This window comes from Aptenodytes patagonicus, chromosome 7 (genome assembly GCF_965638725.1).
Source record: "Aptenodytes patagonicus chromosome 7, bAptPat1.pri.cur, whole genome shotgun sequence".
NCBI lineage: Eukaryota > Metazoa > Chordata > Aves > Sphenisciformes > Spheniscidae > Aptenodytes > Aptenodytes patagonicus.
Window position 1 is genome coordinate 30627946 of NC_134955.1, and position 14572 is coordinate 30642517.

Sequence of the window (14572 nt, forward strand, 5' to 3'; positions counted from 1 at the left end):
GAGGGACAGAGGGAAGGAAAGGAGGTATAGGAAACAATGTAATTGTTAATACATTGAAATGTGTCCAACAGTGGTCAGGAAAGGGGGAAGTGGAAAGAAAGTGGGAAGAGGTTGAGGACTCTTTTTGTTATTATTTATTAATTGCATCTCACCCTTTCCTTCTGGATTATAAATCGACAGTAGTAGTTGAAAGTTGCAAACAACAGTGCAAGGTGGTTGTTGCATGGTCGTTATTGCGTGGTCTTTGAGGTGCTGTCTTTGAACTGTTAGAAACAAAGGATGCTGGCTTGTTGCACGCTTCTTAAGCAGATGTTCTACATTCAGGGAAGCTCAGTGAGCATTTGTTTGAAGTGAATATGAAGCCCTGGTCTGCAAACAGGTTTTCATTAGGAGAACTGGCTGGCTCTCACCTTTACAAAACAGAGAGGACAGCCCTTTTATCTCATTTTGTTTTGAAATGTGCTACCAGTGTCTAGGATGCCAGGTGCCAGGCAGTCTCATTCAGGGGTTGATTTTACCTGCCCTTAGATGTATCCAGAGGTGAAAGACAACAATCAGTCATGCCTCCCCCCTGGTTCCTTCATTACCTGCTCCTCTGACAACACTATTCGTCTGTGGAACACCGAGAGCTCCAACATTCACGGCACAGCCCTTCACCGCAACATCCTCAGCAATGTAAGATCCCAGGTTTTGATCACCTCCTTGCCCTTGGGGTTGCTCTTCCTCATGCATGGGTATTCCCAAGTTAAAGCCCAAACTTCTTTGGATCTCTAAGTCAACACAAGCTTCTCTGTAAACAGAGCACAAGACTGGTAAAATGTATGAACCTGAAGAAACATGAAGGGAGTATCAGATGGAAAGACAGTTTGTCTGAAATGGCCCTGGGGACTATTGCTTTTTCCATAAACCACCCAAGGATTTGCCAAGCTTAGTCTCTTCCAGAATACCTCATGCCATATGCTTCAGGAGAGCTGTTTCTCTTTTTCTGCATCTCTGTAATGTGTAACCACTTTAAGATTTGTTTGGAAAAGGTGCATTAAATGAGGCAGAGGTTTGGGAGAATTGAATGAGAAACAGTTTACACTCACTTACTCTATATAAGAGGGAGGATACTCATACAGAACAGTGATTACTTATGGACGTTTGCTTCTGTTCTCAGTTCTGTTGGAAGATCCATGGGCGCAGCAGCCCTGACCTGCCCATTCTCAGCAATCTGCTGATGGTGGAAAAAGCTCCTGCTTTTTCTGTCATTTTTCAAAAGGCGTGGGCTGACTTGGATGATCCCTAGAAGTCTTTCAGATTCCTGCTGTGTCCCCTACTACCTTGTAATCACTAATCCCAGACCTTGTCTGTTGTGCAGGAGATGCTGTTAGTTTCTAGCCTGAAAGGGAATCTTTTGCAAAGGGCGATCATGAGACACAGCTGTGAAACTTTCATCCTACAATATGAAGGGGCTGAGTGCTTGCTCCTAGCTAAAAGATCCCACCAATTACAGCATTACTGCCAATGAAGTGTGTATGTTGGCCAGGAGCCCAGTTTCTAAGGCAGGTGCTTCACTTTAGTATTTTGTAACTAGTTAATATTTCCGGGTGTATTGTATCCCCAGGACTTGATGAAAATCATCTATGTAGATAATAACACTCAGGTACTTCTGGACACTGATTACAACTCAGCAGGAAGTGCAGACAAAGCTGATGCACAAGTGATGGATACGAAGGTGGGGATACGCACTGTCTGTGTGAGTCCCAGTGGGGAGCACCTGGCCTCGGGGGACAGGATAGGCACTCTCAGGTAATCCCATAGAGCTTCTTGTGCAGATTGCGGGCTGGGCAGGCATGAGAATCAAAACCAGGTCTTGCTGATTTTATTAAACATACTGAAATCAGCCATGTTGTGTCTTAGGATATATGAGTTGCAGTCTCTGAGGGAAATGCTGAAGGTGGAAGCCCATGACTCTGAGATCCTATGTCTGGAGTACTCCAAACCTGACACAGGTAAATGCAATTGAGCTTCTTCCCTTTTGCATGTGAATGTACTGTTGAGCAAGTCAGAATGTCCAGCCATGGTATGTTAGAACTTTCAGTGCTGAGCTACTCCTGGATTTCAGAGCAGGCTTGTAGCATTGGGCCAGTAGAGCCAGACTTTGAAAAAGGCTTCTTTCTCATATTTTTCCTTGGAATATTGCAAGTTGAGATTGAAACTTGTTCTGTCTGTACTTATAGTGTAAAATCCAGGGGCGTTCCTTTGTGTGCATCTGTGCAGATAGCTACAGTATAATGTTTTGTCCCAAAGATGACTTGAGAAGCTGTTTTAAAATAGTGACTGGAAGAGCAAATGACTTTTTAGTAATGGTCTTGCACTCTTTTTAACTTTCTGACAGGCTTAAAGCTCTTAGCCTCAGCCAGTCGGGATAGATTGATTCATGTCTTGGATGCTGGAAAGGACTACAGCCTGCAGCAGACCCTGGATGAACATTCTTCTTCCATCACTGCTGTGAAGTTTGCAGGTAGAGAATCATGGCCTCCCTGCAAAGCTGGATTTGAGCACTGCTGTTGTCCCATTGTGGCTGTAAAGTAATTTTAACTGCTTAAACACTGGCTTAGGCCAGGCTGAAGCTGCAGCTGTGTTTTTGTCATCTTCTGTAGCTGCAGTCCTAACAGAAGGTGATATTTGACGATACTTGCCTTCTTTTCCCTTTTGTTTTTTTCTCCTCTCCTTCCTCCCCACTCAGAAAACCTCTCCTGATTGAAGTCCTCAGCATTTCTTTGGAAAGCTGCTTTCTGTAATGATTTACTCCCTTTAACTGATGTCAGATGGCTACACGCTGTTCTTAGTGAGGAGAACTGTGGAACAGTCATCCTCCAAAAAAATCCCCAAACCCACAAAAAATGTTTTGGGATTAACTAGTCATAAGTAAATTTGTCATTGCAAACCAGTGTAAGACTTTGCATTCATGGTAATGGAGCACACTGCATCCCCAGCACTCAGTTACTACTGATGGTCAGACATCAGTGTGGTGTGTTGTGCTATTGTCGGGGAACAACAAGGGTTGGCTGCTCTGCCAGGGGAGCCAGTAGCCAAGGGTGACAGGAATGCAGGCAAAGGTAGTGGCCACACTGTGGGAAAGTCCCACAGTACCTGAACAAGGTGGAACAGATCAAGTCCAGTGACAGTAACTAGATCCAGCCAGTAGTCCAGATCACCAGACAAATCCATAGTGATAAGACAGGTTAGCGGTTCAAGGTCAGGATCAGTCTGGAGACAGTGAGCAGGGTTGGCCACAGTTCAGTGCCTGTCAGGCAAGCCCATAGCAGCAAGGCAGGTTCGAGTTCAAATCAGGAAGCTGAGTCCATGGGTCAAGGTCAGGATTCGATCAGCAGGGTATGTGGCCAGGCACAGGTGTGGCTGCAATGCTGCTGCAGTGTAGCTCAGTTGGGGTTCAAGGATGAGAACTTCAGATTGAAAGTAGCTCCCAAGTGAAGGGCAGGGACCTTGCTGAAGCTTCATAGCAGAGGCTCCTCGAAGCCGCTGTGAGGCTTTTACAAGTTTTTTCTCAAGGAGCTCCAAGGCCAGCAAAAGTTTCTCTGACAGGTCTGTCTTATCAGTGAGCTAGCCTTGAATGCAGCCAGCTAAACTCCTAGGAGATGAGGGAACTGCACTCAAGGCCCTGGCAGCGAAGGCCTTTGTGCTAGTCTCTGAGCTAAGCACAGCCCTGCTCTAAGTGGCTGCAGTTCAAGTGGACTTGGATGATATCAGATCCATTTTTAATACATGGAGTTTTAAAAGGTGTTGCTTTGCTGAAGGAGCAGATGGGTTACAAAAGAGTGCTAAGGGAAGAAGGAAAGCCTGATCCTGCTGTAAGAAAGGGCAGCAAGACACATGTGACTGACTTTGAGGACTGAAAAGTGCCTATTGCCCGTTTTCAGCTCATACTGGGTGTGAAGCTGTCATATCGCCACAGAGTGCTGTGGCACATGGAGAACAAGCACGTGAGCATACTGTTGGGGGAGAAGACAGAATTACATCCTAATCTGTTGTGTAAAGCCTCTGTATTAAGGCCTCATGCATTCTGAGCATTAACAAATGCTGTTCTGAGAAGGGGCTTCTGTTTTGCTGCAGCATCCTGCTGCTTAGGTAGGAGTCAGTCTTAGCTAATCAGGGCTGGAATAAATGAGCAGTGGTATAAATGGAAACATTTCCTCCACCTTGTATTTGTGTTTATCTTTTGATCGGCTCCTGCCTTTTTGTTCCAGCCAATGATGGGAAAGTGCGAATGATAAGCTGTGGGGCAGACAAGAGCATTTATTTCCGCACTGCGCAGAAGGTAACCTTATTACAGCTTTTTGTGCACTTTTTTTTTTTAATAATCTCTCCACAAAGGAACTACTTTAAAGAGTGATATCAGAGTTTCTATATGAGCTTGTTGCTATTTCAGCCTCAGTGTCTCCCACTGACTCAATGCAAGAGATTACATTCGGAGAACTAGTTCTGTGAAGCATGCACCTGCTCCCAGCCTGACCTCTCTCAGCAAGATGCAAAGTAAAGAACTGTTAGGATATCTGCTTTTCTTTTGCTGCCAGGGCTATTGTGAGGAGCGGTGAAAGAGTATGGGCTGGAGAGGAGTTCATTGTGCCTCCAGTCCCAGCAGACCTGGTTAGTGGGAAGGGTTGGTTTGTGCTGGCTGTGTGAGAGGACTCATCTGTATTTAGAAGTTTTTAATAATGGGTTAACTGCTTGATTTTGACACAGTCTTTACCCATATGCTTAGACAGGAGAAGGGGTTCAGTTTACCCGAACACATCACATTGTTAGGAAGACCACTCTGTATGACATGGATGTGGACCCCAGCTGGAAATACGCAGCTATTGGATGCCAGGATCGTAACATCAGGTTAGATTACTTCTTGTCTTGAAAATATTTTTGCAGTCATAAATGAGTTGGCCAAGACGGTCCCATCTCCATCATTGTTCCTCTAGGTTCTTTGACACAGCATATTCAGACAGATCTGAGGCCTCACCTCACACTCTGTGAGGTTGAACTTCGCCTTTCCCCTCGCTGATAAAAAGCTGTAGATATATGCAAATGCCCATGGGACTCTTGGCTTCTTGCTGGGTTGCTCTGTAGAGCAAAGCCTTTCTACTGGGAGAGCAAATGTGCCTTCCTTGGCACATCATTGAGCTGTGGGGCAAGAACTTGCGCTGTGGTAATTTTTGTATTTTAAAGGTACGTTTAATGAGAAGCTCTGAGGTCCTGTGGAATAGCTGGGACTGTAGGAACCTAAAATTGAGCTAGGTGTGACTATCTTTGGACAAGTGGAATCCATTCTCTGCTCCCTTTTTATCCATTTCTCCGATCTGTTTGCTTCTACCTTTGAAGCAAAGGAGACTCTCTGTAATTGTGTGTCTCGTCCTGTTGTATCTGGGTGAGATGCTGAGAGTTTTGGTCATAGCTAAATACTGCTGCTGAATGTAATTTGTTTTTGTATTCTAATGTAAATAAAGGGTCTTGCTCTCTTAACCCTTTCCTTTAGTATGAAGGAGTCACAGGTATTTTTATAGCGGGGAGGACTGACTGAAGCTTATTAAGAGCCATTCCTGCTACATAACCATTAGCCATTACAAGGCATGGCAAGGTTTTCTCCCTCCCATTTGACCTCTCCTTCAGTGCCATGATGCTATACTTGATTATCGGCTTGAGAATCAAGCCTCAATTTTAATTCAGATAACCTGCTTGATACCGTATCATCCAGTCTTGGGCCCCTACATTACTTTTGCGGTTGTTTCTTGAACCATTTAGATGATTGGTGGTTATAGTTCACAGAGGTCATTTCTCCACTTCCTGTGGCTTGGCCCCGTTCCCTGTATCTCATGTGGAATGAGGAGCAGAAAGAGAAAAGGATCTTGGTGACAAGAGCCACAGAGCAGTACCCAGGCAAAATGACCAATGTTGTCTTATGTCGTCCCCCTCAGGGTTTTCAACATAAGCAGTGGGAAGCAGAAGAAGCTTTACAAGGGATCTCAAGGAGAAGATGGCACCCTCATCAAAGTAAGCTGTTTTCTTTCTTTCTTCCCTTTTCCTTTTTTCCAGCTCTTCTGAATGCAGTTCAGGGCTAAGAAAATGAAATACAGATCTGAACACAGGAACTTTCTTTTTTTTTTGCTTGCTCCATACTTTGTCCCTTATCCTGCTGCTGCTTCCTCCTACCTCCATCCTTAAGGGCTGGTAACAGGAAAAGAGTCAATGAATGCTGAAGTTGATCTATAACTTCTCTCTCTGTCCTATTTCTGAAGTGAGGCACAGGCCCATGCTGTAAAAGCAAATAGAACTGCACCAGTATCTGTCAGGAGATGATTTAGTCCATTTACTTTAATCCTTTACTTTCTGGTCCAGAGAGCTCATTCTGGCTTTCTTGACTATTTTTGTTAGGATTTTTAAGGTGGAGCTGCCTGTTGATCAGCGTTTGAGAAATTTGTGGTTGCCAGAGGGCAAATACAAGTGAAACTCTTTCTGAGTTGATGAAATTAAGTAGTATCTACCCTGAAAAGCCTGTATTCTTCAGGTCTTGGAGTGCTGGACAAGCCTCGTACTGCTTAGAGTCTGTTCATGTTTCCCACCTGCTGAATGCATCCAGGCCTTGGGGTAGGGTAGCATGCCTGCTTCTGCCACTGTCCTGGGCTTCCCCTGGTAAACCACGTGCATTCAAGATTCAGTGTTAAGAGTGATGCCAGCACATTGGGATGTGAAAGAATTGCATTCTTGTCTTTAAAGGAGGAAGACCAATTGACACAACCAAAATATCTCTTGGGTTAAGTTGCCAAACAAACTTCTTCATTGTATTTGTTTTCACTGATAATTTTTCTACTTTTTAAACCAAATATTTCTGTTCAGCTGCACAGGCCAGCAGTATTATTGATGGGTGTAAATAACTGGGTAAAATGGGAGAGGAAAGCAAACAGCTTTGTTCAGTGTCACCTCTCCTGTTTTACAGGAGTTCTCTTTCTCTTTCTCTTTGCCTATTATAATTCCTATAAAATTTTTTATGAGCCAGAGTAATGAAAATGAAAAATTGATGCTGGTAAGCTCAGGTGCTTGATTATATCTTTCTCAGACCACAAACAACGAAATGTTGCTGGGAGCTGGATTTTTTGGTTTTAATATCCTTTATGTTTGTGGTTTTTTCATGTGTAGCTGAAGTGGGGAATCTCAATTATTTTTAATGTTGCTTTGTTCATTTTTAGGACAATTATGTAACCAAGGGATTATGGTTGTCTCTGGAATTTAAACTTTCTTGGCATGTTGTTCTGAGATCACAATATACACTGCAGTTTAACAAGTAGAACCCAAACAGTACATGCAAAGCAAAAGATACAGCAACAAAATAAACATAACCAAAAAAGTTATCGTTGTTTAAATACCACATCTCCCTCAAAAAACAGACATTTTCACTCTCAGTTCCTTAAAGTTCTACAAAGGACAAAGCAGGACATTTGGTGACGGTGACTGTATTTGCTGTGTAGTGCTGCTTTAGACCTAGTGAGGCATTTGGAGGGGGTTCTATATTTGATCCATGATAAAGCAACAAATGGGTGTATATTAAAAAAAAAAAAAAAAGAAAAAACAACCCAAAACCATGAGTTGCAAATGCTGGAGATTTGACAGCATCATTATCAGACACAATTTCTCTGCAATGTTGAGTTCTTCTTTGGTTTCTCTCCTCAAGATTGGAGTCTTAATATTTCATTTAAGTCTCTCAGCTCTGATTTTTTTTTTTGGGGGGTGTTTTGGTGTGTGTGCGGTTTTGTTTTGTTTTGATCTTAAGACAGAAGAAAGAAATACCCCAGTAGTTAAAAGGAGGTAGGAGAGAGAGGTATAAGTCTGTCCATTGGTGGTGGTGCCTTCACAGTCATGAAGGCATTTAACATAAGTGCCTTTAGTCTCTGATTAGGTTGGAGATAGTTTTAATATTTTAGGTTGGAGATTTGTCCTGGGATGCTGGATAGCCTGGTACTCAGTTGGAGTCCTGTGGGAGCTACTTGCATTTTATTTTTTTAACTACTATGACTGTCTTGGGTATTCTGGACCATTTTCATGCAGTTTGAAGGCACTTTCTCACCAGATCTTTGCACTTCTTTTACCTCCTAAACCAGGTGCAAACGGATCCCTCTGGTCTTTATATTGCAACGAGTTGTTCTGACAAGAACCTGTCCATCTTCGATTTCTATTCTGGCGAGTGTGTTGCAACCATGTATGGACATTCAGGTAAGGCACATAAACTTCTGGAAATGCATTTTTTTCTGCTGATGACTATATAGCAGGGTCTAGTCAAAGCTTTCTGAAGGTTCCTCCCCACCGAAGTTTACCCAATGGATATTTTGGAGTAGGTTATGGTTGGATGAAGTGTAATAGCTTATTTCATTGCAATTGCAACTTTTTTCAGACCTCATTTTGCTTTGCAAAACACAAGCACACACTCACCTGTCAGGCCATGTATTTGTTTACACAGTTTTTCTAATAGCCTATAAGGTAGTCTGTGTTTTTTCAGCATATATTAAGTTTCGTTATGATACACCCTCAGCTCCTACCATGCAGGGGCTATTCTATTATAGGCAAAAAGAGACTTTAGTCTTTGTGCTTATTTTGCCATGGGATACCCTTTCTATGTCAAGCCTAGATTCTTTGTTAAATGGTTATGGTAATTGGGGCATATTGATCTGTGAAGTGTGTTGACCTTAATCAGAATTTGAGTTGCTGAGCACAGATAGGCTATTTGGCTAATGATCTCTTCTGCCCATTGGCATAATTCAGGGAAGGTTTTTTTTCTTGTGCTTTATTTCACACAGAGATTGTAACCGGAATGAAATTCAGTAATGACTGCAAACATCTGATCTCTGTTTCTGGTGACAGGTAAGAGGGGTTTGCTTGTTTGTGATATCAGTTCATGCCATCTGACGCTGGATTTAAAGTGTGTCTTGAAGGAAGGTAGAATTTTTTTTTTTTTAATGAGGGATGTTTTATGAATTCCAAAGAAACCTCAGAGGTTTCTGAATCCTAAATGTGTGCTGTTGGCAAAGCTCACAGAGCTTATATTATCCTTCCGTGGAATGAGATGCCCATGTGAAGTGCTTCCCTTGTGGTTTTCTGAGTGTAGGTACTATTCCCTGCTGGAAAGGAGACAGGGATGTGGCCTGTTTCTTTACTAGCCTTCAGGTCTGTAATGTAATGCAGCTTGTGATATTCTGACCAGCGGTGCCAAAACTTTGTCTTACAGTACTCCTGATGGTGAGGTTTCACCAAGTGAATGAGCCTGTCTAGCAGCAAAAGGGACAGGCCTGTCCCCACTCTTTGCTCCTGTCCATATGGTCTTCTTCCCCTCTCCCTTAAGTCAGCTGTGGTGCGGTTGACCCCTCATTAAGCTGATTCAGGTCACTACATCAGCCCCCCCCCCAGCTGAGTTTTCTGCTGATTTAGTGAGCTAAATCGGCTCACCAAAAGCTTAAATAATCACCAGGCTGAGCCCAAGGGGAAAAAGAGAATGCATGCCTAATGTGATGATTGTAGAGGTGAGTGGACCCACTACTTCTGGAATCAGTGAATGCTTAAATCAGCTGAACCGAATAAAACTTCTCCTTTGAGAAAGATAGTTCCTGGAGTGCTATTTCGAGGACAGAACAACCCAGATTCTCTCTCTTTCTTTCTCTTTTCTATTAATAAACCACAACTGAACCAGAAAAAGAGTTTTAGAGGGTGAGTTGTTACAGAATATACAATATATCACCTTAAATTGCATCAGTTGGTTACTTCTGTCTATCAGTAAAAAGTAAATAATTTTGTTTTCCTCTTTCTTTACCTTTCATGTGTGTAAATAGATTAGGGGAAAAGTTGCAGAAAAAAAAGAGTCCTTTTGTTGTGGATTTCTGATAAACTCCAGAAACATGGATGGTTTGAGGTCCCCAGTGATCCTTGTGATGTAGTGCAATGTTCCCTTGTTGACCATTTCCATGAGTGAAAGGGTCGTTTTCTTCACTAAGGGTGTGGAGGAGGTGGATGAGAAGTGAGGAAAGGATTCATGAAGACCTTCTCTGTAAGGAGAGGAGAAAGTGTGTTTTTCAAAGGAGAACAGGGGAAAATAGTCTGTTCACACACAGCAGCATGTGCAAAGAATAAAACTGAGACTAGAAGGAGAAATGGAGATGGAGAAGGGCACAAGGACTGGGAGACCCATGTGAGAAAAGTATTGCAAGGAAAAAAGAAAAGTGGCAAGGAAAAAAAAAAAGCGGCAAAAGGGGTAGGTGGGAGCATGCTTCTGTAGAGCTTTGTGTTGCATGTTAATGTATTTACAAGTTCATACTGTTTGCTGCTTATCTCTAGGTTTGATAGCTGTGGGGGTGGGATAAATGAACAAGCCAGATCTGCTTTCTGAATTTTGTTTCCTGCTTTTCAGTATTTTCTCAGCAGCAGATAATGGTTGCTGTTACGTTCGAGAGAGCTGCTGCTTGAAGGGAAGCAGCTGGCTGCCCCTGGGTTGCCATAGTTCCCAGATGCAGTGCTTCACCACTTTGTCCTGGCTGAAAAGCTCGGGCGGGAGGATGGACAGCGTGTTCACTGTTGATGGGAAGCATCTGTGTGTGACTTCACTAGCTGGGAGTGATGCTCCTGAGCTTTGTCGCAAAGGGAGTGGCACTGGGGGCAAGAAGGGAGTTTTTAGTTTTTCATTAAAATCTCCATAGACTGCAAAGCGGGGTTTCTTTTTTCTTCTGGCATGGAAATAAAACCTTTTAAAATGTCTTCTCATAAGAGGAAAAAAATGGAGAAGATGCAGGCATTCAGGGTCCTGGTGCTTTTGGCATTTGCCTCAGGTCCAGGAGACCAAAGTTCATGGCCATTGTTCAAAATGGCAGAGCAAATGAATTTTTACAAACTAGCAAGGAAGAGGGGAAAGCCCCTCGTTGAAAACTCCTTGGTGAATTGCAGTACCCATGAGTATGGTGGCACTGATGCATCTTGAAGAACTTGGTTAAATCCTCTTTGGATTCCGAAGTAGTGTGCAGGATTTTATAAATGATGGTAAAAGCACCACCTCTGTTTCTACATAAGTGTAAGTGCACCCAGCTAGACAGGAAGGATGGGTGAGATGAAAAGAATTAGTTAGCACTGAGGTTAAATTTCAAGGAAAACTCTGGTTTTTTACTTTCTAGTAGCTGAAGGTGAGATACAGTGTTCTCTAATGTGATGAGAAATTTCTTTTTTTAAATTTTTTAGCCAGATTTCTGAAGAAAATGAGACCAGTGAGATCACACTGTTTGTTTCCCTCTCTTAAACACTTTTGAATCCATTGACCAAATTCAATCAAATTCCTTAGAAGGTTCCTGGAGGGAATCCAGGTAAAATATTAGGAGTATCCTGACTGCAAAAAGTACTGCCACATAAGCTTAACCATTATACACCACAGAGACTCCATGGGATAGCGGGCATTAGGAAAGCCTTGCCCATGGGGGTAGTTGCAATCAGAGGCTGCAGCTTAGCTGCTGTTAGAGGATGCAAAGGACATCTGTAGGCTCCACTTATCCTGCTGACCACGGAGGAACTTGTTACGGCATTTCCTTCAGCAGCTGGTCAGATAGTCAAATAAAGGTATAGGATCAGAGATGAGTCTGTGCAAATATCTCTGCAGTTGCTCTCGCCCACAGGCAGTCTTTGCCAGGCAGGTTTTACCTTTTTGTCATGAGGCTTGTGATGGGATAGAGTTTCTGTGAAGCTGTTTCTGCGTGTGTCTCTCCCTGCCACAGACAGAAGGGCTCATTTGCCTCTGCAGTGGGAATTGATAATATCAATAAACTGAACTGAGACTTGACCCCAGCCTCACTTTTCTCTCTTTCAGCTGTATCTTCATCTGGCGTCTGAGCTCAGAGATGACCATCAACATGCGGCAGCGACTGTCTGACATGAAACAGAGAGGGAGGCAGGCAGAAAAGTCTCCTCCACACAAGACAGCTGGACTCATGAGGTGAGCGGAGTAGATGGAGAAGACGTGGCTGGTTTTGTAGGGTTTAATGTGAAAAGTGTGGCACTGGGATTCAACTGTAAGGTTTCTGCTGTCTTCTCTGATGGTGTCTTCCAAAAGTTCTCTTACTCTTCTGTTGGATTTGCCCTGGTTTTTGTGCCCCTCTTCTTTGGGGTGATCTTCCAGACAGACTTAGCGTTGCTTCACTGATTGCAATGTGTATGCAATGCCCCTTGTGTCTTAATTTAGCTTAATGATGTGGTCAAAAACTTTAATAAACAGTTTACCTAGCAATACTGAGGCTGGTCTACAGCATTCCACCAGGGGAGCCTTGCTCCTTCATGAATAAAGTTCTCTGGATCTAGGGTGAATGCAATTTAAAGGCTGTTTTCTGCAGTGTCAGTACTGAAGTATACCTGTGAGCTGTATGAATTTGCCATGTTGATCATAATTCTGAAGGAGTCCTTACAGTTGTGCTGTTTCTTTGTTAACTATTTTCCAGAGGCTTTGAAAAAGGTCACCTAAAAAGAATTATAATATAAATAATAAATATAAAAATAATTTCCATGGGAAAAGTTCTCAGCAGCTAAATCATATTATTATTTTTTGCTCGGTAAACGACGTTTCTAAAAAGAAACTACCACAGCCTACAAATGGAATAGATCTAAATTTATCTGGTGACCTTTCTTTAAAAAGTGATGCTTAAACACAGAGCCTGTTTTTAAACAGAACAAGACTGACAGGGGATTATGGATCATTAGTGTAATGTGTTTGGTTTCTCTGTAGTTAGTAAGTAGCTGAGACTAATTTGACTGTAAGCAAGGCAGGAGAGAGTCCTGACTGAACTGATATGGGATCAAAGTGGGGAAAAAAGGATAAACACAGATTTTTGATGCTATGTCCCACAATTTTCTTCCTCCAAATGACTACCAATTGAGTTCTGGATATAAAAATGCCAAAGCATTGGAGGACTTGCCACACTGGTTGTTAGAGTATCACAGGGACCTTCCCACTCCCTTTGGGAGCGAGTGATGTTGAAACAAGTCTGTCTGCATAGTTTCATTTGGGAAAGTCTTGATCTGCTCATTCTTGAAACAAGTCTTGTCTAATAAGTGCTTTTGGTAATGATGCTGGGAGAACTGAGGAAGCCTTTTTTCTAGCCAAAATTCTGGAGCTGTCAAGCAATGTGCTTTTTATAGCAGTCTCTCCATTATTCCAGCAGCTGCAGCCTTACCCTACTGAGGCTCAGCCTGTGACAGATAATCCCAGTCCTCTTCTGCATTAGGTGATACTTGTTTCCGTCACAGACGCTTGTTGAAGGGCGGTGTTAGTGCTACGCCAAGCCCAGCTCTTTATTAAACTTGTTTGGTAACCTCTTTGCAAGCCTGGAATCTACTTGTTTGGTCAGCTTTGAAAGCTTGTTTTCAGTTTTGATCGACCGCTGTGGTCACTGGAGATCAGCAAAGACATAACTCCAGAGCATTTTGGATTGGGACTGAATATGGAGGAAGAGCCTATTGGACCAGCATTACTGAGGTGGGAGAAGAAAAACTAATGAACTTGAGTAAGATTGGTTTTCTAGGTGCCCTGTACCTGTTCTGGTTGTGTTTCCAAAGTCTGGCTGGTTGCAGTGGAGACTGGGATTGCACCTTGTGGTGTAAAACTGTTGTCTCAAAAGGACCCACAGTAGTATAAGAAAGGTCCCTGCCTGATGATATGTCATTTCTTCTATGATATTTTCTCTAGAATGGCATTGCTAAAATGTTGTGGGGGTAGTAATGCATTCTCCTAGTTTCATAGTATGAACGTATGACAAGATGAATAATCAAAATAATACTGGGGAAACAAAACTGAACTGAGGAGGCAGTGGGGTGATGAAGATTTCCAATTCAGGACAGTGCTGTTTCTATCCAGCTGTGACTGGCAGGGCAGGGATTGGCCCAGGTGAATAACATCTGGAGCGTAAAAATGCCTTTCTGGGTGCTCCAGTGCTCCATGAAGCCCTGTATTCTGCCTGTCACAGTGGCAATGGAAGATGCTGTTTAGTGAGACACTGTGTGAGCCTTGCTATATGGACCTTTGTGGTCCATTTGCCTCATGCTCAATTGTTGTATCGGGGATGTTAGGAGGTACATCTTTGCCTGTTCCCTTTAGTATTTGGTCATGGACCCATTGTCCACTGAATTTGTATAAATCCTTTTTGAACTTTGTAATACTGTCTGCCTCTGCAGCCTCCCATGGTGACAAGTTCCAGGAGTTCACTGCTCTCTGTGGAAAGAAGGACTTTTTTTGTCTGTTAAATCACAATCCTACTAGTTTCGTTGAAAGCTCCCTGCTTCTGAATATTGTTAGCTTTGGTGAACTATAGTTCTGTATCCAGCTATCTGTAGTCCCCATGGTTTTGTAAACCTCTATCATAACCTTTCTCCATCCAGCCTTCTCTCCAAACTGAAGAATCCCAGCCTTTTCAGTCCCTCCAAAAACTTCTAGAGAGACTAAAGTTTCTCCTCTGAAGGGTTTCTCTGACTTGCCTTTTTGGAACATTGGATTATTTTGGAACTGATCTGACCT

General features: G+C 42.9%; 1 protein-coding gene across 4 annotated transcripts in view; it reads left to right on the forward strand.

Moving 5' to 3' along the window:
* Window positions 1–14572, forward strand: part of MAPKBP1 (mitogen-activated protein kinase binding protein 1) — a 106340-nt gene that overhangs the window by 67881 nt on the left and 23887 nt on the right. For all 4 annotated transcript variants that reach the window (XM_076344644.1, XM_076344647.1, XM_076344646.1 and 1 more), the window contains 10 exons: window positions 529–675; window positions 1607–1791; window positions 1903–1994; window positions 2381–2506; window positions 4254–4324; window positions 4769–4890; window positions 5970–6045; window positions 8148–8259; window positions 8841–8904; window positions 11879–12004. In XM_076344644.1, coding sequence (XP_076200759.1) covers window positions 529–675; window positions 1607–1791; window positions 1903–1994; window positions 2381–2506; window positions 4254–4324; window positions 4769–4890; window positions 5970–6045; window positions 8148–8259; window positions 8841–8904; window positions 11879–12004 — 1121 coding nt within the window. The remainder of the gene's footprint in view (window positions 1–528; window positions 676–1606; window positions 1792–1902; window positions 1995–2380; window positions 2507–4253; window positions 4325–4768; window positions 4891–5969; window positions 6046–8147; window positions 8260–8840; window positions 8905–11878; window positions 12005–14572) is intronic.